At 44.4% G+C, this 23,100-nt stretch overlaps 1 protein-coding gene across 3 annotated transcripts in view; it reads left to right on the top strand.

Moving 5' to 3' along the window:
* The window catches only part of unc5b (unc-5 netrin receptor B), a 42,072-nt gene extending 19,492 nt beyond the window's left edge, over positions 1–22,580 (top strand). The window contains exons 2-17 of one of the 3 annotated variants that reach the window (XM_035531793.2): positions 8,854–9,078; positions 9,290–9,433; positions 9,571–9,674; positions 10,049–10,229; positions 10,714–10,881; positions 11,127–11,375; positions 12,145–12,177; positions 14,629–14,823; positions 15,159–15,524; positions 15,636–15,723; positions 17,373–17,541; positions 17,647–17,886; positions 17,997–18,146; positions 18,368–18,532; positions 18,969–19,147; positions 19,928–22,580. In XM_035531793.2, the coding sequence (XP_035387686.1) occupies positions 8,854–9,078; positions 9,290–9,433; positions 9,571–9,674; positions 10,049–10,229; positions 10,714–10,881; positions 11,127–11,375; positions 12,145–12,177; positions 14,629–14,823; positions 15,159–15,524; positions 15,636–15,723; positions 17,373–17,541; positions 17,647–17,886; positions 17,997–18,146; positions 18,368–18,532; positions 18,969–19,147; positions 19,928–20,093 (2,822 nt within the window). In that variant the 3' untranslated portion in view covers positions 20,094–22,580. The remainder of the gene's footprint in view (positions 1–8,853; positions 9,079–9,289; positions 9,434–9,570; positions 9,675–10,048; positions 10,230–10,713; positions 10,882–11,126; positions 11,376–12,144; positions 12,178–14,628; positions 14,824–15,158; positions 15,525–15,635; positions 15,724–17,372; positions 17,542–17,646; positions 17,887–17,996; positions 18,147–18,367; positions 18,533–18,968; positions 19,148–19,927) is intronic. The other 2 variants (XM_027031166.3, XM_035531795.2) reach the window with 2 other exon arrangements.
* Positions 22,581–23,100: the final 520 nt, after the last annotated feature.

The raw sequence follows: 23,100 nt of genomic DNA on the forward strand, positions 1-23,100 counted from the left end.
GCATGGTGGGTGAGAGATACTACCCGGGCACCCTGCGGCAAACCGCGTCATTCCCACACCTCAGGGACATAGGCTTCCTGGACTGGTCGGGACTCTATAATCGCAGCTCCTGATTGGGAATTCCAGAGACTTATGGTGGGTTTTTAAAATCCCAGCTGAGATCTTCTTTTCAAATAACATTTATTCAAGCAGAAACTCCTTAAGCTTCTCACATAAAAATGGTAATGTATACAGACACAGATATGTAATGACTGCTGTCTTTTTTTTTTTATACAGAACAAAACATACTGTCTGTATCTGTGTTTGTTTTTGTGTGTGTGCGCGCGGATGTCTGTGTGCGTGCACGAGGCGTGCAAGAGAGTCTGTCAATAGTGTGTGTCTGTTTCCTGTCTGACTGGTGTCTGTTACTTAGAGTTAACTGGTTGATGAACTGCTTTTAGAGGGAAGGGGGTGGATGGAGTACAGGATTAGGACCGATGAGTGGACAGGGTGGGGATACTGCTGGAGGCTGACAGGCGAAGGAAGGGTGCAGTGCACAGTGGGATGGGGCTGGCATCTGCTGCCGTGGGAGTTCCTGGAAAAAGGGTCGGGGTCAGGGCAGCTGTTTGGTTCACAATGAGCATACTTCGCCTGTTTGCCTGCCCTTTTGTCTGTCTCTCCAGACAAAAAGAATGTGAAATGCAACAATTTAGCTTTGTCACAGCCAACAACATTGCTCGAATCTAAAATGAGTAAATAATGTGTATAGGCATGCATATCAAATATTGCAAGTAATGTTGTGAGAGTTACTTGTTGCTGTGTTTGTCACTTGTCTAGTGCATGTGCATGTGGATCCTCACAAGTATAGGAATGATGATGGAGTCAGCAAAAACATAAAACAGTCCCTGACTAACTCCACTGCTGCTTAAAGCAGGTTTCAGAAAGAAAGAAATGTCAGCATGTCAATTTCAAAGCGGGTTGTCGGCTTATATGGCAATGAGAGCATGCTCCTGAAATGCACTTCTGAGGAGGCATTGGGCGAGCATGAGGGCCACACAAGGCCTGAGAGGACCAGGCAGGGCCCGAGGTCAGCCAGGAGAGGGTCATTCTGTGCATTCAGGATTCTTAATCTGTCATAGATGTGTGAGTATAGCTTGTATTCTATCCTCTGAATGAGGACAGAGACGTCATTTTTTGTTTGTGTGCCTTGGGAGTTTCTTTTTGTTGAGATAACTTTGCAAATGTTAGTGTGTGTGTGTGTGTGTGTGTGTGTGTCTGTATCTGTATTTGTCCTCCACATGTCTTGTTGAATAGGGCTTGGGTAATCAGTTAGAGTGGCACATAGAAAGAAAGAGTAGATGAGAGGTGTGTGTGCGCGTGCGTGCGTGTGTGTTTGTGTGGACAGGAGTGGGTAATTGTAGGGAGTCTAGAGTGCAGGGCCTGTAATCACTTTGCCCTTAGGAAGGAATGCTGCTCATCTTCTCATGTAATTACACCCATTTAAGCCACCCTGCTTTGGGGGGGGGGGGGCTGACTTGTCTGGGAGAGGCTAAGGAGCTTCATAAAGCTCAGCTGATTCAGTCCTATGCGAACACAAATGTAGTGAAAACTGAATTATTTTTTAGCCCATTTTCTTTGTCCTGTATTCAAAATTATTATTCGTTAATATGTTGTTTTGTCAAGAAAGGAGGGAGGGAGGAGTAAGAGAGAAGAAGACAGAGGGAAGGATAGAGAGGGATAGAGACGACTGAGGGAGAGATAATGCACTCCATGGTGATCTGTGTGCAGACCGAAGGCCTCTGGAGAGATCAAGTCCATGTGACGTGCTTGAGCGTCATGGCAACCAGCCACACACACAGAGTGGCTCCATAGCTCTAGAATCACAACTGTGCTGTGTATGCGCACAAACACACAAACATGCACAGCCTCCTTACTGTGTGTCCTTTACAATCTCTCTGTCGGCTTTAATGATTTCTATCAACTCTTTTAGTTTTGTTTATAGACCTGTGGGGGGTCTCTAATTCCTCTCTCCTCTGTTCCTCTCCTATAACATAACGTCTTGAGCTCAGTAGGCATGTTTAAATCAGTGTCCACTACTAATTTTGTAAAGAAATCTTTGACCATACTGCCTGCATTCTAGTCATTGTATTCTCTCTCTCTCTCTCTCTCTCTCTCTCTCTCTCTCTCTCTCTCTCTCTCTCTCTCGCTCTCTCTCTCTCTCTCTCTCTCTCTCTCTCTCTCTCTCTCTCTCTCTCTCTGTCTTTCCCCTTTTCTGGCTGTGCGTGTGTGTGCGTGCGTGTGTGTGTGTGTGCATGTGTGTGTGTGCGTGTGTGATTGATGGTGTTACAGACTGCTTGCTCTGTTCCTGAGCAGTAGGTGGTTTATGGGGGGCAGAAGGTAGTCTGGAGAGACTAGGGGAGGCTCTGTGGCATGGGGCAGTTATTGATGCAGACTGATAAATGGGCTCAATGGGGGGGGTGCCCCCTAGCTGTGCCCCAGCACATAGTCAGCAGCACAGAGATAAGAGCCCCAACTTTTTATACATTCATGACAGATACAAACACACACACTCACTGACACTCACTGAAAGCACACACATACACTCACTCACACAAACACACGGACACAATGTGTATCTCTCAAAGTTTCTATCACAGATCATATGTAGTTAAAGTTAGCTTTAAAACAGGAAACTGGTTTTACTGTGTTGATTTTTAGGTAAGAATTTCAGGGACACATTCAAGCAAAGAAAGTCAATGAAAAAAATAGTGTACTGAATTGGGCTTGGTTCTGTTTTTCCTTTTAAATTAAAGTTAAGGTTTTGAGTAACTTGTCTTTTTTTTATTTAAAACCTCCACTCATATATGGATTTCTCCTTCTCTGTACACATCTACCTACTTTTAAACACTTTGCAGTACTGTATTGGAGTTTCCGATACTGTTGCCTATACTGTGCACAGAAACAAAATCATATATTTGATATTATTTATTAAGTGTTGTGATACTTGACTAATGCCAAACATTTATATACATATGCTCACGCACCCTATAACGTGAATTTGCACAGATCAACCCCCTTCTCTTTCTCTCTCTATCTCTCTCTCTCTCTCTCTCTCTCTCTCTCTCACACACACACACACACACACAAACACTGGAACACTAGCCACTGAAGTGTATGGACATCTGTCTGGTCAGATAAGTCTGGAGAATGTTGTCGGGTTTCAGGGCGTGACTGCAGCCCCCTGGGTGCTATTAACACACACATACACACACACACACACACACACACACACACACACAATGTCATTAGTGCCCTCATTGCTGTTTCTACTGAGGAAGTGGGAGTGTCTGGACAGGAGGGGTGGCTCATGTCATTTTAAATTAGATGACAATGACAAAGGGTGTGTTTGTTAGTGTATGTTTGTGTGGTTGTGTATTCCCATGTTTATATTTATACACTAACATCTGCACCCCTTAACTAGTGTGTCATAAGTGTGTCTGTATGTGTATGTTTATGAGAATATGTTGCAAGAGTCGTTCTTGTCAGTAGACTGTACTGAAAGAGCCAGAATCAAAAACCTCTGTTCTCCCAGAGCTTTATCTGTCACTCTTAAGACTTCTAATCCATTTACCACCCACAACAGACACGCAAACACACACACACACACACACACAAATACAGACGTACACATGCACACACACATGTACGCACATACACACACAAATGCAAGGGCTAGAAATAGCTCATGAACATGCTAGTTTTAATCAGCGGTGCGACATTTCACACACTTTGTGCATGTTTGTGTTTGTATATGTGTCTGTGTTTGTGTGTGAGAAAGTTTGAAGTGATAATAAGCCTCATCACTGAGATGTGCAAAGCTCACTCAGAGGCACAGTCAGAAGGGGAATGACAGGGACTGAAACAGGGACAGAGAGGGACAGGTGAAAGCTTTTCTTTATAACATAAAAAAATTAAATATTGATAATTATTCATAACAAAATAGTTTTTGAATTATTAACATTCTTAAATAATGCTATTTTATGGTTTATAACTATATATATATGTGTGTGTGTGTGTGTGGGTGTGTGTAGCCCCATCTCATGAGTATAGTTGGTGAGTGAGTGTGTGTGTGTGTGTGTGTGTGTGTGTGTGTGTGTGTGTGTTTAAGGCATTATTATGACAAAAATATCCTGACAATGCAGAAACACCAGAGAAAATCAGTGGGTCCCATAACTTGCTTTGTCAGGACAAGCAAAATAGCAAAGAACTAATTTTGTGAGTTGGTTTATGGTTAGGGTTAGGTTTGGATTTAGACTTGACAAATCGTATTACATATAATTTATATGTAAGTACATACATATGTGACATAACCATTAGTCCTGACCAGGCATAAAACAAACGAGTGTGTGTGTATGAGAGACAGAGAGCGTGTGAAAGTGTGCAGAGAACACTGTCAGACTGGTGAGGCATGTTAACACTGCAGCGTTCTTTACTTCACGTCTCCTAATGTGCTGAAGAGATGTGCTACCTGCACTGCATATACATACACTCACGCACAGACACACATGTACACACACACACACACACACACACACACACACACACCCTCCAGGGCTGTGCACTTGTGCTGACACTTCCTTATTTGCCCATCTGTTGCCAGTTTCTAAGTCCCTATGCACTTTACTCTTTCCATACACACAGCTCTCCTTTGTCTACACTTCACACTTTACCTTGTCATTTGCTAAATGTGTGTGTGTGTGTGTGTGTGTGTGTGTGTGTGTGTGTGTGTGTGTGTGCATGTATGTGCTTGAATGGGTACTCTATCCATCACTGATAATTGTCTTTTTAAGAAGCACTAGGGGATTCTATTATCCATTTATTAGTGTCTCTTATTGGGTCAGACTGCGTTCCTCTGAGCTCCTGTTGAGATGCTGATGATGAAGATTAGAGCACACACACACACACACACACACACACACACACAAACTTTTGATTATACCTTTCTATTGCTTGTTAAAATTATGAAGACATTTATTCACTAGAGAGTGCGGTAACTTGATGGCTTCGTGAGCAGAGATGTGTAGGCACATGCATTTGTGTGTGTGTGTGTGTGTGTGTGTGTATGTGTGTGTTTTATTTTCTTAGGGAGGTGTAGGTTGATTAGATGACTGGCATCACTGAGGATATGATAGAATGCCTTATTAAATATGATTCTAGATAACCTTTTTAATGTTCTTACATCTTTGAATGTTTTGGGGTTAATCTGTATTTATTCTGTTCTTTGGCCTGAGCTTCTGTATGTGCCTGGCTCAGCTGAAGCTGGCTTGAATTTTAGTATAAATGTACCTTTGTGAGAAAACTGAAGCAAAATAAAACAGAGATAGAAAGAGCTTGTGGCTTCTTTGAAATATAAATAGAAAAAGGTAATGATATGGGGTCTGTCTACTTCCTGTGTGTTAGTATGTGCCTTTGCCCTGGTTTTGTAATGTAATGAGTCTCTGTAAAGTAATGACAAAGTACTACATTTATGACCACAGACACTCTGGAGCTAGCAAAATTACACTGTATGACTCCCTCTGTCTTTGTGGCATTGCGTGTGTGTGTGTGTGTGTGTGTGTGTGTGTGTGTGTGTGTGTGTATGCGTGTTTATGTATGTTTGGTTGGGAGGGTGTTATTGTACCTTCATCATTCCCCAGATTATGTGTGTATGGGGTGGGCTGGGATGCTATTGTTCTTCATTCCTCACATCCTGTTTGTGTGTGTGTGTGTGTGTGTGTGTGTGTGTGTGTGTGTGTGTGTGTGTGTATGTATGTGTGTGTGTGTGAGGGGTGGGATCTGGGGGCATGTCTGTGTATGTTTTCTTAACTGTTTCTTGTGGAAGCAGGGAGGTGTCTGTGTTGCCTCTATGCTGGCTGTCATTACACTAATAAAAGACTTGCAGTGGGGGCCTTTGAAGACCTCCTGTCTCTTTCAGAGGGCCACATCCATTCCAGGCAAACTGTGGGCTGTGATGGATGTTTGTGGGCACTCTCCAAACCACGTGCATCATCTTTCTGCTCGAAGCTGGGTTATTGGGCGGCCAGAGAGGCCCGGGGCGTGTCCGCCTCTGTCTCGCAAAAGCGTGTTAATTAAAGCGAGCCTACTCCATCCATAGCTCCTCCGTGCTCGCCCTCTGTACACACCTCCACCTCTCTCCATCTCCACTCCCAGATGGAGTCATTTAGAATCCACACCCTGCTGGGCTGTCAGCAGGCATGTGTCCAGGAGGCAAAGCTTAGGCAGCATTAAGGCACCAAGTTTTTCTCAGAAGCTGTTTGTGTGTTCAGAAAGGCTGAGGAAGAGGAGTTCCTCCCTCTTTTATAAATGAGGAATGCTGCCAGCTTCAACAGCTAAGTTCTGTATTTATCTGGGCTTCAAAGCAGACTCATGCCATCTCAGCCATCACGATGTGAGAAAATGAATAACCACTTCCATTTGCTAGACTGGGCCATGCTTGCTAGAACAGACTTCCAGGGGTTTGGTGTTCAGAAAGTCAGCTTTGCTTGGATGACCAAGCCGAATGTTCGTTGCAGTAGTTAGGGCCAGGCTTGTGGCAGCCAGTAAACACACACACACATACACACCATACAATGTGTATTTACACTAATTCACACTCTGCTTCACTCAACAACACATTTCCCCTCTCACTCTCATTCTCTCTCCTCACTCTTTCTCACCCTCTCTGTCTCTCTCGCTCTCTCTGTCGCTCGTGTGTGTGTGTGTGCGTGTGTGTGTATGTGTGTGTGTGTGTGCGTGTGTGTGTGTATGCATGTGACAAGCTGTGTTTTGGGTGCATGTTTGAGTGGAACGATCAATGCCATATGGAGAGAGGGAGGAAAAAGAAAAACACAATTGCTTATTGACAGAGAAGTCAGGCTGAGAAACCCGGGATGACAGCTGATGGAGACGGATAAAGAGCGCGAGAGCTGGTAGGAGTAGCGGGCTGAGCCAATCACTCGCACAATGCATGCGTGTGATGTGGAGAAGGGCCACGTCGCTTCACCGTCATTTACATTGACTGGGTCTCTTTGTGGATTCCACTTATTGTACTTTTTGATACGTTAGGGTGAATCTGCAGATGGAGGGGTATGCCATGCTTGACCGGAAAATTGTGTGGAGGAGGAGTTTTGCTTGTAGCTACACTTTGATGAATGTATTTGGGTGTGTGCGTGCGTGCGTGTGTGTCCTTGACTAGTCTGTGTGCGGTTTAGTGGAAAGGACAGTGCTGTTACATATGGAAACATGTTGAGAATGAAAGGTTTCTGCTAGGACCTTCTAGTGGCCTTTAAGCCACAGGTCTCCCAGTATACCTGGTGTGTGTGTATGTGTGTGTGTGTGTGTGTGTGTGTGTGTGCATGTAGATATGTGTTTGTTTGCATGTTTTTGTAATAATAGCTACCATTTTTACTTATTCACATAAGCCACAGTGTAATATGTGTAATTCATACACACACATCAAGCTGTTTGGTTTCAAATGCATAAGTGGGTTGAATCATCTTAAAATAGCCTGTCGTCTCATGACAGCTGCCGATTGCATGCAGTGAGTGCACAGGGCAGCCGACACCTCTCAGACAAGCAGTGTCGAACCTTGCTGCAGTGTTCTAACCCCAGCTGTAACCTCCGAACGTGATCCGAACCTCCCCTGCAATGTGACTGATTCCCTTCCCATAAGGAGGGATGGAAAATGGCATATCCGCATGCTTACATGATAGCACTGAAGAACAGGAAGGTGCCTGCAGTCCACTGGTAAGCTGGGAGGCTGGGCGCAGTGCTCCTGTGGCCCTGCGGTGCACCGTGGAAGCTTGTGTAAGGCGTGCACGCGTTTGAACCTTGCTTGTTTGCGCTTCATCGCTAAACATGCCTTGAAGTCGTACCGGTTTCAGTTCTGTGATCACCTGTATGCACATGTTACCAAAGAATGTATTATGTTCTTTCTTCTGCCGCTACAAGCAAAGCTTGGCCACTGGAAGCACTTGGGTCTTTTATAATAAGTAGTGGTATTCTTCAGCCTTCAGTTTTAGGCTCTGATTAGCATCAAGTGCCCAGAAAGAGTACAGGGAAGAGTGCTTCAGTCAGCTAGTCTGTATTAGAGCGACATAAATAGGATTTGCAACATTTGTTGATACTTGGTGAGTGCTACTGTGATATAGCAGAATAGGGAAGTGAAAACAACAGCAGTTTTGAAGGACATTTTTAAGCCTTTGTTAGCACTTACTGTAATTAAATTCACTTTCTGTAGTAAATTAAATAAAATGTGATTTCTGATAGTTGATAGGTGTGAAGAGCCTGTGTGTGTGTGTGTGTGTGTGAGTGTATGTGTATGCGCATGCATACACATGCGCATATGTTTCCTGTACTTGTTAGTGCAAGTGTAAGCCAACACCTGTGCCCCTCTGCCCTGGCCCAAGCATCTCTGGAGCCACCTCGGGTTGATGTGGTCAGTAACGTGCAGAGCTGTTGGCTGTTCAAACTAAAAGGTTAAGACCAGTGCCGTGTTGGAGGTGATAGACCCTGAGCTGCCAGACCAAGGCTCCTGGATGAGCTGCACTCCTTTGAGGGACATGTTGTTGGAGAAATGTCAGGGGATAATGTGTGATCACTGGGCCTTTCAGTGGGAGGTCAGCCTGTTCCTCCCCATGCTCTCCACCTTGCTGCCCTCCCTGGGGATGCTGGCAGGCCTGAGCCAGGACACTAATACCACCATAGACTCAAAATGTCAAAGACCATTAAAACACACACACAGACTCTCACTTCCTCACACGTTTGTGCTGTGTTATGATCTTGGCTAGGTTTACTGAGTCATTGCTGATGGGGTGTTTTCTCCTCTGGGTGTAGATGCCAGTGACTATGCTGAGGTTCTGCCTGACTCCTTCCCATCAGCACCTGCTGAGCCACTCCCGGAGTTCCAGAGTGAGCCGGAAAATGCTTTCATTGTGAAAAATAGACCGGTGAAGCTGTCCTGCAAGGCAGCTCCAGCCACCCAGATCTACTTCAAATGTAACGGCGAGTGGGTCAACCAGAATGACCACGTCACCCGGGAGAGCCTAGACCAAATCACAGGTATCTGTCTGGCTTTTGTTCTCTCTCTGACATTCTTTTGTTCTCACATTGACTTTAACTATCTCATACACACACACACACACACACACACACACACACACAGTCTAAAATATAGATGGGCACTATCTCACAATAAGGCATTACACTTACTTTGTACCACTCTTCTATATCAGTATGCATTATTGAATGGTTCGGATGTGCTGTGTGACAGGTCTGGTGGTGCGAGAGGTGGATATCTCTGTGTCCAGGACTCAGGTAGAGGAGCTCTTTGGCTTGGAGGATTACTGGTGCCAGTGTGTGGCCTGGAGCTCTGCGGGCACCACCAAGAGCCGGCGGGCATATGTCCGTATCGCGTGTAAGTGTGGCTTTGTGCGGCATGCCTTTCCTTTTTTTTTCAGGTCAGATTTGCCCGTGCTTTGAGGCCATTTTTTGTCTGTGGGTTGGCTTGTGGTGCTGATGAGAGCGTCTCTCGCCATCTGGCGTGCTCTGCAGACCTGAGAAAGAACTTCGAACAGGAGCCGCTCAGCAGGGAAGTGCGTCTGGAACAGGAAGTCTTGCTGCAGTGCCGCCCACCAGAGGGCACCCCACCCGCTGAGGTACGTTTATTTCATCCTTGCCTCTCCTCTTCCTACTCTCTTCTGTATCTTATCCTCTCATTTGGATTCTTTCAGTGTCCCCGGTTCCTGCTCTCCTATTCGGTGTACTCACCTCATTATTCAAAAGTAATACTGAAACCTTGTCTGCAATATGTTTAAAACACCCGAGGCCCTCTGTTAAATTAAACCTTAGCGGATTAAAATTCAGTTATAATTTGAACTGCGAGTAACACAAATGGTTATGGCAACCCCTGGTCCTCTTAATTCGTCACAAAGCCCCTGCCTGTTGACAGAGTGCGCCATTGTCCTCGCTACATTTCACCATACTCTGACCCCAGAAGTGCCGCTCACTGTCCTCTCGCACAATGCCACAGGTGGAATGGCTCAAGAACGAGGAGCTCATCGACCCCGCACAGGACTCCAACTTCCTCATGACTGTTGACCATGACCTCATCATCAAGCAGGCTCGCCTCTCTGACACGGCAAACTACACATGTGTGGCCCGAAATGTGGTTGCCAAGCGACGCAGCAGCACTGCTACGCTCATTGTCTATGGTAACAAGCCAAGCAGTCTCCTAAATCTCTTCTGAATTACTTGACGTTTCCCATCTTATACTTATTGCTTTTAGTCAAAAGAAAACAAAGATGCCCACTAATTGGAAACGATATAATTGAGTATATGTCATAAGATATATGATTTATTATGTGTAGGCTTAAAATGCTTCCAGTGAGATCCGTATGAGTAGATGCCCAGTTGGGATAGACACATATGAGTCATGCTGTGTGGCAGGGCTCTCTGCTGCACTGTTCCGTTCACAGCCCAATTACTGAAGCTAACGTGGCCCATTCCCCTCAGAGCACACTGCCAGCCCAGCTGCTGTTTTGACAAGAAGCCTGAGTGAATCTAGAATGTTCTGTCAGTGCATTCCTTAGAATATCTATGAGTGTGGTGTGTGTGTGTGTGTATATGTGTGTGTGTGTGTGTGTGTGTGTGTGTGTGTGTGTGTGTGTGTTTGTTTGTGTGTGTGTTCGTCCTCAGTGAGTGGTGGCTGGTCGTTATGGACTGAGTGGTCTGAGTGCAATGCACATTGTGGGCGGGGTTGGCAGCGACGGACAAGAAGTTGCACCAATCCAGCACCTCTCAATGGAGGTGCCTTTTGTGAGGGCCAGCCCTTTCAAAGGGTTACCTGCACCACCCTCTGTCCAGGTGAAACAATATGACACTTGTCAGTTCACTTGTCAGTCAATGACTCAGTTAAGTGTGCACAACGCCCTACAAACAGGCACCACTTGCCGCTACTCCCACAAGTTATTTCATGCTCAATAACAGATAGCAAAACAAAGGCACAACAAATGTCCATAATCTTTACTTAGATCTTATCGATAACTGCCGTGGGACATTATGGCCTCTGTAAGATGGGCTCACTGATGTTATATGTGTTTTTTTCCCAGTGGATGGAGGCTGGACGGAGTGGGCGAAGTGGTCAGCGTGTAGCACTGAGTGCACACACTGGCGCAGTCGCGAGTGCCAGGCTCCAGCGCCACGCAATGGGGGGCATCACTGCAGTGGCAGCATGATGGAGAGCAAGAACTGCACCGATGGACTGTGTGCCCGCAGTGAGTCACATGACCACCCGTCACAGTTCCACCGGTTATGGTTAGTGCCGGCTCGGGATCAGGGAGGATCCTGTGGGCTTTCAGGTACATGGAGCAAAGGGATCTCCTCTGTGAAAATGCGCAGGTGTTGAAAGCGCATGGCTGTTGAGCAGATGCCGCAGGGGCTTGCCTTAGCCAGGGCTGAGCTTGCTTCAGTGTGGGGCCTTGGGTGTCTGCTGGTACGTCTATGTGTTTTGCAGTGAGGGACACATCCTGCAGTTCACACCAAGACATGTTTAGAGCACAGATGGTGAGGGAGGTAAATAGTGAGGTTTTGGGAGAGAGGAAACCAAATGCTGAATGCAAAGGTCATGTCCCATGTGTGGGAACGAATTACGATTACAGCTGATTTGGGAGAGGACAAGCCTCAAACTACCTCACAAAACTACCTCACTTCCCCAATCCTAAACTCTGGATGCAAAGGCACAATACATAGCTGGTGAGTAGGTCTCTGTGTGTGTGTGTGTGTGTGTGTGTGTGTGTGTGCGTGCGTGTGTGTGTGTTTGTGTGTGAGTGCACCTGTAAATTTATTCCTAGGTACCAGCATCAGTGATACAGACCACATGTTCGCTCACTCATTCATTTACCTCCTGCAGACTCCGATATGTTTAATCATTATTTCGGTTCACTTAGTGCTGTTTTGCTATCACTCCAGTCAATGTTTTTATCAAATAATATGCCATTTATTAGTTTCATTTTCATTGTTTGTTCTCATTAATGTAATTTATAAGTTTCTGGCACCATGATAGGTTCATCCTTTATGTTCATTCTTGCTTTTTTATCTTTTATTTATTCTGTTTTGTTTTCTTAACAGATAAAAAGGTTTCTCTTGAACATACAACCCATCGTAAGTTCACCTTTTCATGTCTTTGTTATCTTATAGATAGTTGGGCCCATTTTTCACCCCTTGTGCATGAGTTTGTATCTGAGATCGCTTTCAGAGAGCTGGGAGAGTACCCACAAAGTATTTCCTATCAATCTGCATCAGGGTGTGTTTCTGTGTGTGCATGCGTGCGTGCGTGTGTGTGTGTGTGTGCGTGTGCGTGCGTGCGTGTGTGTGTGCGTGTGTGTGTGTGTGTGTGTGTGTGTGCGTGCGTGCATGTGTGTGTGTGCGTGTGTGTGCGCGTGTGTGCGTGCATGTGTGTGTGTGCATGTGCGTGCGTGCGTGCGTGTGTGTGTGTGTGTGTGTGTGTGCGTGTGCGTGCGTACGTGGATGTGTGTGTGTGTGTGTGTGCGTGCGTGCGTGCATGTGTGTGTGCGCGTGCGTGTGTGCGCGTGCGTGTGTGTGTGTGTGTGTGCGTGTGTGCGTGCATACGTGGATGTGTGTGTGTGTGCGTGCGTGCGTGTGTGTGCGCGTGCGTGCGTGCATGTGTGTGTGCGCGTGTGTGTGTGCGTGTGTGCGCGTGCGTGTGCGTGTGTGTGTGTGTGTGTGTGCGTGTGCGTGCGTACGTGGATGTGTGTGTGTGTGCGTGCGTGCGTGTGTGTGCGCGTGTGTGCGTGCATGTGTGTGTGCGCGCGCGCGCGTGTGTGTGTGTGTGTGTGTGTGTGTGTGTGTGTGTGTGTGTGTGTGCATATGTCTGTGTATCTGTATGTCGTGTCTGCTGTAGCTCAGCACTGGATACACAGCACACTTCTCTTTCTTGCCTCAGCCCGTGTGTAATTTCATAATGTTATTCTGTGTTGCATAATTTCTCTGTCAGGAAAAGAATATTTCAGACCCTGATGATAATTTCAGGATGTTGAAAAGGTCAAAAATATCAATAGCACAGCATTTGAATGTGGAAAACACATTTTAATATTTGCTAAATGAAGCAGGACTAAATAAACCCTGAAAGTAATTTAATAATAGAATAAGTGGCGCCACACACTCAGTTGTTCTCAGTGTTGGAATGAGAAGAACCAACTTTTAGAGGCTGAGCAAGATTTAATGTAAAATAAACATGAACTAATAGCTCATTAAGCATTTTTAAGAAAAGGTTATTTGCCTAATCAACTCAAAAAGAGTAATGGTTGCAATACAGTTAAGCTTTTCTCATTTGGGGAAGTCTAATAGTGATTACTAAAGCATTTGGTTTGGTTTGTATTGGTTTGTAATATCAGCACTTTTGTGGAGGCTGAGTTGTCCTCCACTGGTGTTCAGTGCATTAAAAATAAACATGTATACACTGGGACAGTTATATAATGCATGTGCCTATAGTACTGCCCAGCATAATGTCTGTTAACCACTATCGTGGCATTGGCCTTTGCAAAACTGATCTTGCATAATGCTCCAAATGCAGATTAATGCCCCATCAAGTCACAACTTTTTTCTTGGGGGCTGTGAGAATCCTGACCAACTCCAGGTGTTTCACATGAGTGTTCCATGGGTGTTTTGATGAATTACAACAACGCAGGCCAGATTTTAATGATGTCTTATGAAAGGTTCACCAGTGTGTTTTAATATAGGGCAAGGCATATCACAATCGCAATATGTGGCATCATAACCACATTATGGCAGTTGTGCCTATATCGCACAGCCCCATATGCCAGCTCGGTTGAGCAAATGAACGCTGCTTTGAGACACACGGCAGCTAATGAACGCGCATCTCTCCGGCTCTCAGCGATCAGCCGTGCAGCTCACAGTTGTGGTGATGCTAATATTCAGAAATCAACGTGACACAGGAAACCGGGCAGGATGAAAAGTAATGCACCTAATTCTGTTTGGAATAACAAGTTGTGATGGCTGTCAGATTCACTCCTGCCTTGCCGCGTGAGCCCTTCTGCCCTTCGCTGCCATCCTCCCTCCCTTCTCTTCTTCTCCTCCCATCTCTGCTGCAGACTGTGCCAGCTCTTTGTAAGCAGTGCTCGGCACCTCTGCCTACCACCTTCTTCTTATTTTCTTGAGGCCCAACCTCTGTATCTCTCCTTCGTTCCCTCTCTGTCTGAGGCTTCTTTTCTTCTTTTATACATTTGAACCTTGTTTTCTTTTTCCTCTTTCTCCCTTGGCTCTTCGGGGCGAGGGTGAGGAGGGATAATGTGTGTTATAGTTGGATCATGGACTCCCCCTGCTGTTTAAGAATCAGGGCCGTAGACAGCCAAACAGGCCAGGGCCATTTCAACAAACTATTCCATTTGTCCATTTGCTACTGGAATTAAGGTGCATGCTATACATATGTATGGGTAAAAGCACTTGAGGACTGAGTGCTACAGCACATGCAGACTATAGGAGCTTTCAGAGTTAACCCTGTGTGTGTGTGTGTGTGTGTGTGTGTGTGCGTGTGTGTGTGTGTGTGTGTGCGTGTGTGTGTGTGTACCACAGCGCTAGACTCTGGTACAGGAGCAGCAGTGTATGCAGGGCTCGTGGGGGTTCTGTTGTTGTGTGTGATCCTCGTGCTCGGTGTGGGAATCCTGGCTTACCGCCGCAGCTGCCGCCATCTCCACGGTGACATCACTGACTCCTCATCCGCCCTCACAGCAGCCTTCCACCCTGGCAACTACAAACCGCCAAGACAAGGTGAGATCCTTCTGCCGGCCTCCTCTGCACTCTTATTCCCCTTTTCGAACTATTACATCCCCTTCTCACTCTGTCAAACCTAATATAAACTCCCTGGTCCTTTCAGTTGCATCTTAGGTTTTTAATCCTCTTCTGCTGCTCACTCAGATTCTCCTTGCTGTCCCAGCCTCTCTTCCTCTTCTTTCAACTGCATTTAATCTCCTTAAACTCCCCTATATATTTTTCTCTTTTTAATACCTTCACTCCTGCTATAACCTACTAACAATAATAAAAATGTCTAACTTCTGGTCTGTCTTCAGCCAACTCTTGCTGTTGTTTTGTATTCCTCCTCTTAGACAACCCTCATCTGCCACACTCCTCAGCCCCGCCCGACCTCACCGCCAGTGCCGGAACCTTCTGCAGGCCGCTCTTCTCCTCCTTGCAGCAAAGCACACTAGACTCGCACCACAAGATCACCATGACGACCTCGCCCCTGCTGGACACCATCCCCAGCTTGAAGATAAAGGTGTACGACTCGTCTACCATGTCCTCCATGGAGCTGCCCGCCGGGCTGAGTTCCGTCGATGCCGAGATCATGAGCCTGAAGACGGTGGGCAGCGGCCAGCGAGAACCCTATGTGCACACGCTGCCCGGCGAGCCGGCGTACAATGCCAGCGCCACGCTGGGCAGCCTCGGCGGACGTCTTGCCATCCCAAACACGGGTAATCCACCAGTGCTATGTGACCAAGCACCATTTTTTCAATAGGGCTCCCAGATTCACAATCAGTTAACCAAGATGAAGAGGTTTAGTTGGGTCACTGTCTGTCTGTCAGGTGTGAGCCTGTTGGTGCCTCCAGGAACCATTCCTCAGGGGAAGTTCTACGAGATGTACCTCATCATCAGCAAATGGGAGAAGACTACGTGAGTCGGACACATAAAGATCTTTTTTTTTTTTTACGGTTGCTGCTGTGGTGGAGAGGTTTTTCCCCAAGGTCCTTTCTCTCTGTCACTGTTGTCACGGCTCAGGGTTTCATTTATCTGTCATTTGCAGCCTTACACATTGCCACTTCAGACAGCCTGGTGCAGTAAAGCTGTAGAGGAGCTGGTTTGAACTGCATAATCACTGTTGCATAAGTGACAGCACTTCAGGGAGGAGAAAAAGACAAATGTAAAAACAGTTAAGCTGATGGGTCTGTGCAGATGTTTCTGCTGAACCACACTTCTTGTCTATGTGAAGTCTTTTGTTTTTGGGAAAAGCCTTTTCACAGCCTGGATTTGGCACTGAACAGAGTATATTTGTAACATCTCTTTGTGCTCTGCTAAACACACTGATCATTAGGGTTCCAGATTTTTTTTTATTCTTCTTTTTCTGCCTTAAAATGCGTCGAGCAGACCAAACCATAAATCCTACAGAAATGAAACTTGGTCAATAGACAGTAGTTACTCCCACTACTCAGGCACAAGACACCGTGCAGACTGGCCTACAGGTGGCGTTACAGTGCACCCAAACACATTCCAGTCCATAACTTCCACACCGTATGTCATACAAACACAATTCTTTTTGTGTCTCAATCAGGCAAATCTTGAGCATCTTTCATTCATTCACTTTGTTTTGAAAATTTACTGGGGGTTTTTTGGGGGGAAATTTGGTGTTTCTGTTCCATCCACTTTTTCAAACTACATCCACTTTTTCAAACATTTTGAAAATTGCATCAACTCTGGCTGTGATATGTCAATCAACAGATCAGAGACAGAGCTACATTTACTTAAACAGCTAAATCTCAACAATGCTTTTATCATTCTTTGTGAAACTTCATATGCTGATAGGGCAGATGATTCTGAGGTCACATGTCAATACTGGACAATGTTGTTCAGTAGGGGGCGCTATAACATGGAAAAAAAAACTGTTTCTTATCAACCATTGGTCACATCAGTTCAAAACTTGATATGCAGCATCAGGGAGTCAACTTCTATCAGGGTGTTCAATGATGACATCATAGCTCAAAAATCATGGCCTCTATCAGCCAATGAATGTCATCAAGCATTTAATAGATGTAGTTTAATCAACTACCAAATTCTGTAGGCTCATAGTAAAATGTCTTTATTCATGTTTATGGCTGTGAAAATATATGTTTAGACTTGAATTTTACAATGAAATACCAAATTTAAAAAGCCGATCAACAAAAACTCACGAAGTGGCTAGCTTCTCAATTTTCATGGTGGCTCCCAAGTTTAAGCATGAGCTGACCAAATGGAATGTCTCGGGTTTGAATCCCAGGCACTGCATGCTCTAGGCAACAGTGACTGAAGTAATTTATTTAATGTGTGTGCAGACATGCAAGTTAATGCTCAGACTGGTGCTTGGACCCTGTGATTGCTGCTTGCGGCTATATTTTTAATTATAATTAGTTCTTAGCTGCCCTAATCTTCTTCTTATGAAGTTTTATAGTACTGAAATACAGTTTACATGAAAAAAAAAATAGAGTAGGCCTGACTTGTAATTGTCTAGACATGAAGCAATACGACTACATTTTGTTGTTTTTAATTTTGCATTGTTTTGCCCGTTTCAGGTTGCCATCGGAAGGCGGTCAGACGGTGCTGAGTCCGGTGGTGAGCTGCGGGCCCTCTGGTATGCTCCTGAGCCGGCCTGTCGTCCTGACACTGCCCCATTGCGCCCAACTGGAGACCCCAGATTGGAGTCTCACCCTGAAAACGCAAACCAACCAAGGAGCCTGGGAGGTAAGCTACTAACTTCTGGGTGGGGGGCCAGAGAAATGTCTCCCAGCACTAGCCTTATCTCTGTAGAGTAATAACATTTCCTTTATTTCCCCTCCCTGCCACTAGGAGGTGCTGACAGTAGGGGAGGAGAGTCTGTCATCACCATGTTACCTGCAGGTGGAGGAGCACAGCTGCCACATTCTAATGGAGCAGTTGGGCACTTACGGCCTGGTGGGTCAGTCAGTTCCACCTCAGCCTGCCTGTAAGAGGCTGCAGCTGGCCCTGTTTGCCCCACGAGCACCCTGCCTCTCTCTGGATTACAGCTTGAGAGTCTACTGCATACAAGACACCCCACATGCCCTAAAGGTTTGTCTACCATGGCCACAGTTTTGTTCATAGACATACTAGTCAAACTTCACAAATTTTGTTCACTCTCTTTTATTACCTCAATCTTCACTGAACTCCTCCACCCTCAGGAAGTGTTAGAATTAGAACGAAGTCTTGGTGGGGTGTTGTTGGAGGATGCCAAACCCCTCCTATTCAAGGACAGTTACCACAACCTGCGACTGTCCATTCATGACATCCCACATGCTCACTGGCGGAGCAAACTTCTCGCCAAGTATCAGGTGAGTGAAGCTGGCTCTGGCAGCGTTTTTGGGTAGTGGTGCTGAAATCTTACTAGTCATGCTAGATTAACTCTCCGTCTTATAATAGAACTTCATAGTTTATTGAATTTCTTATGTTTTGGAGATTTGAATTGACCTGTTAGTTGCTTCACATTGCCATAACGTAGTTCAGGAAATTGCCACTTTCACATGTCCTTACCTGCAGTGTGTCTGTTTTGTAGGAGATCCCATTCTATCATATCTGGAGTGGGAGCCAGCGCCCGCTGCACTGCTCCTTCAGCCTGGAGAGAGGCAGCGTGGCTGTGTCCCAGCTCAGCTGCAAGATATGTGTCAGACAGGTGGAGGGGGAGGGCCAGATATTCCAGCTGCACACTGACATCCAGGAGGTACACAGAATGAGGGGGCCTAGGGTTACAGTTATCTTTCATCTGTGATAACTGTATAAATGAAGCATTTGAAAAGTATTTGAACACTTGAACAGTTATTACTTATTTGTATTAACAATTTTTGTATTTGGCTGTGTGCAGTAGGATGTTGGGTTTGAAACTAATCAGTGATTATGAGATGAAGAATATTAGCTATAATCAGAGAATATTTGCTACTCTATTTTGGGTGGCCCATTTAGGATTTGTAGATCCTGTTGCATCATTTTAAAATAATCACTTGGTATGCTTAACCTATTATGCTATTTAAAACAAACACACACACACACAAACACAAACACACACACACACACACACACACACACACACACAACACAACACAACACATAGGGAGGAGCTAACATTCTGTGGTGTGTGCCTGTGTTTGCCTGTGTGTCAGACATTGCGCCCCCACTCACCACTGCCTGCGGGAGGCACGTGCTTGCCCTCTTCTCAGGTGGGCTCCTATGCCTTCCGCCTGCCAGTCTCCATCCGCCAAAAGATCTGTGCCAGTCTGGACGCCCCAAGCGCCCGCGGCTGCGACTGGAGACTGCTTGCACACAGTCTGGGCTTTGACAGGTGTGTTCATTTGCATATATATGTGTGGGTGTGTTTGGGAGTGTGTGTGTGTGTGTGTGTGTGTGTGTGTGTGTACCATGTATATGTACAGAAGGCAGACAAAATAAAGAAATCATTTGTTTGAAGAGGATTCATATTTTAAAGTAACCTAAATTCTATTAAAATCGATAATAGATGGTCAATGATTCTGAAATAAGCAACACTGTACAATCAACACTTTGCTTCCTGAACCTCCTTAAAAGCAGCCCTTCAAATAGTTATTGTAAAAGAATAATTGAAAACCCAAACAGTATGCCAGACAAAGAAATCAAAGAATTGTTGTAAAGACTAGTATATTAATATATTGGGTGTCCAAAATTATTACTACTGCATATTTTTAAGAAGGAAAAGTTGCATAGGAAGGAAGAACAATGGTTGAAAGTGGAATTGCAAAATGTAGATTCCAGAACATTTGTACATAGTATGATGGGTTGAGGAATTGTTTCTTTCATTTCTATGGTTAGATTTTCATTTAGAAGTCCAAGCAAAATGCATTGCTCGCTCTCAGTCGCTCAGTATGATGAAGGGCCTGTTCTTCTTGTAGAATAGGGCTGTTTGCCCACTAGAGATGGTCTCCCTGCTGGAAACCTAAGAAGGAACAATGCTGTCCTTCACTTAATTATGCATTACAGCAAACACACAAACATGCTGCATGTTTGCAGTTTTTGTGAACTCTCCTTAAAGTTAAAAATTGTCATTTAATGTTGTGCTTTCTCTCACTATCATCCTGTCTCTGTTAAGGTACCTGAACTACTTTGCAACTAAACCCAGCCCCACAGGTGTGCTGCTTGACCTGTGGGAAGCCTGTCACCAGGGTGATGCAGACCTGGTCTCCTTGGCGACCGCTCTTGAAGACATGGGCAAAAGTGAGGTCTTAGTTGTCATGACGACAGACGGAGATTGCTGATTGGCTAATCAAAAAGTGTGAGAAGGAGAGAAATGTGTCACCATGAATAAAGAAACCATTAATGCCAATGGATGGGCATAAGGAAACTATATCCAGTGCACAAACTGTTCCCACACACCATGATTACTTGCCAATATTACCTCAACTCCAGTGTGTCTGTATGGAACCCCCGAGGATGTAGAGCTGCTGTGCCCAGGCTCTTGAGGCTGCTTGCCACTGGCTGGATGATCTCCCAGTCTTACATACACTACTGTGCTCAGTGGTAGCAAATGGATCACATGATTGGTGAACTGAAAAAAAATGTGATGTCATTTGATGAAGATTTTTTTTATTCTAATGCAAGTAGCAAGGTATGCCTGCGTAAACCATATTACAAGCTCATGATTCCAGAAATCTTTTTTTCCCCCACTCACACATACATTATTTTCTTCTTTAACACACACACACACACACACACACAAGTACATGCTAGCAGCCTTGTGTGAAAGTGCAGGATAAAGCATCAGTGCAAAATTGAGATTGAGGATTTGTGTCCTGCTTATCATTGGATGCTTAAAATTCAGCTATGAGCTGGCTCTAATCAGTGAGGAAGTGACTCAAGCTCTCTTACATACACGCACACACATAAAGATGTGCTTACGTATGTCCTTACATATGGACATAGTTACAAAACAGCCAAACACAAATATATATATATATGATTGCATAGGTAGATAAATTCACCTAGCAACAGTTAAAGCATAATCGAAAGATTAATTTTCATTTTTGCCACCTTCTTTTAATACATATCAAAAATCCAGTCATGAAAGTTTGCTGGATTATCAAACAGAAGTGGGGATCTTTCTATAAATTACATGACTACGCTTTATTTAATGAATTTAATTTCTTCCACTTTGCCCTGGTCATACTACAATGAACTACAGTATCTTGGTTGCTCTTAATGAAATTTTCTCTTCAATTCATCATCATTAATGCAGGAGAGCTTTCTGAAAGACGTTTCCTATAGGGAACACACTTTTTTAAGTTATTGTCCATATTAGTGGATCATCGGTTGTTTCACTCTTCTCATTGTATCTGCTGTTATGTTAATGAGTACAAATCTCTGCATTTGTGCTTGACAGCAGTGGCATTACATTTCTACTGACAGGCTGACCCACAGGGAATGATTTAATGGGCTTTAATGGGAGGTCATATTTTGTGGTCAGCTTCTCTAAATGCTGACTAACATTATATTAGTTTAACTGTAATGCTAGCCAGTGAAACAGGTAATAAAGGTGATTGCTAGATTGAAGTAGAATGGTTTGTGATCCTCTGTTGGCAAGTACATAGAACCATTGTATCTTAACTGGTGGCATTAACCACTGTTCAGAATTTAGGGTCAACCAATTGTGGGGCTTCTGTTAAGTTATAAAGAGTAGCCTTTAAAAATGGCACAGCTGCTCTTTCAGCTATATGGTGTAACGCTCCCTGTGTTGGCTACATGTGCTTTGGAAATGTAACAGCCATGACCTTCCTGGGCCTTTTAACATTATCTGTTCATGCTGTCATTAAAACATGTTTTTGTTGTTGTTGTTTTAATGCTGCTACCTATTTTCCTTTTTTTGCAAAAGTGTTCAGATATCCTCTGAAAAAATACAAGCAGTATATGTCCATCTCTCAGAAAGAGTGACTAGCTCTTATGTGTGTGTCTTTGGTGCTATTGAATGTGTGCTGGTGGATGGGCCTCATCATTTCATAGTAACTATTTCATTTTACGTCTTTGCAAGTTCTATGCAAGTACAAAACAGACCTCTTTAAGTTTTATGTTTGATGTGTATGTATGTGTTTGGGAATTTTCTTCTTGTGTTCCTGTCATATGCTGTAATAGGCCTTAAAGGGCAAAAAGATTCTCTATGGCCCCCATAGCAGCCACAGACAGTCCATAATGGCTCTTGGGAGTGGCCTTAGGACAGGGCTACGTAATGATCCCTGCCAATCTGCTGAGACACGTGGAGGCATGTCAGGATCATTGCAAAACAGACCACAATCAGCATAACTTCTTAAGAGGATTAAAATAGGACTTCCACATCAGTGGAGGGATTGGCAGTTGTGATGACGAAGACTGTAATGAAAGCTAATGAGCACATGTAGCCTTTTGACCCTGGGTGTGCCGCTGAGCTTAACCCCCTCCTAGTCCAAACAAGGCCGCTCATCAGGGATGAGGCACTGAGTAGATTGCTTCAAGTTTCTTCAGGTTTGGAATCCACTTCTTTCAGGATGGTGGTTGCTATTCACTGGAGAACTCTTGTGGTTGAAATTGATCCCATTTTGTTCAGATGTCATTCTTCAAGAGAGTGGGTAAACTCTCAGAACTCTGACAACACTTCTTTTTTTCATTTAACACTGTAAAGCTCTATTGTACATAAATGTTTAGCCTTCTTACTGTAACTAAATATAATTTTTATGCAATAAATTATATTTCCTAGTTTAACAAGAAATAAGTGCTTTTCTCTTTTCTTTCCAGTGCAGTTTATACAGGGTTGTTTGAATGATGTCAGGTTTCTGCATGGGAAAATGTTTTATTTGCATTGATTAAAATGCTCAGTGATGTCAAAGATGATTTATGAATAACATTAATTTTGAATGCAGCTGTAGGATAAAACTAAACAGAATTGAATGTGACAGCTTAAAGGTTTGCCTATATATCCCCCTTTAAATGATATTAGAAGGTGTTGGCCTGAACTTCACATACATAAAATTTTTACTTAAATGTTTTAAATAAAGTTTTTAAGTAGATGTTTAAAAAATGTAACTTACCTGCCCTTAAAGTCAATGTTTTGACGGAAGAACTTGGAGCTTTTGTTCAGATTAAATGGGCTATAGGAAGAGTCTCCTTTTCTCCTTATAGCCTTGTTAGAGGGAAGTGGAGAACAAGCCCTATTTGATTTATCTCTGTGATAAAAGACTTCACAGGCCCCCTGAGAGCAGTAGAGAGTGATGGAGAACAACTGAAAAGCTTCTCAGAGTC

Source organism: Electrophorus electricus, chromosome 12 (genome assembly GCF_041902795.1).
Source record: "Electrophorus electricus isolate QZ-2024a chromosome 12, ASM4190279v1, whole genome shotgun sequence".
NCBI lineage: Eukaryota > Metazoa > Chordata > Actinopteri > Gymnotiformes > Gymnotidae > Electrophorus > Electrophorus electricus.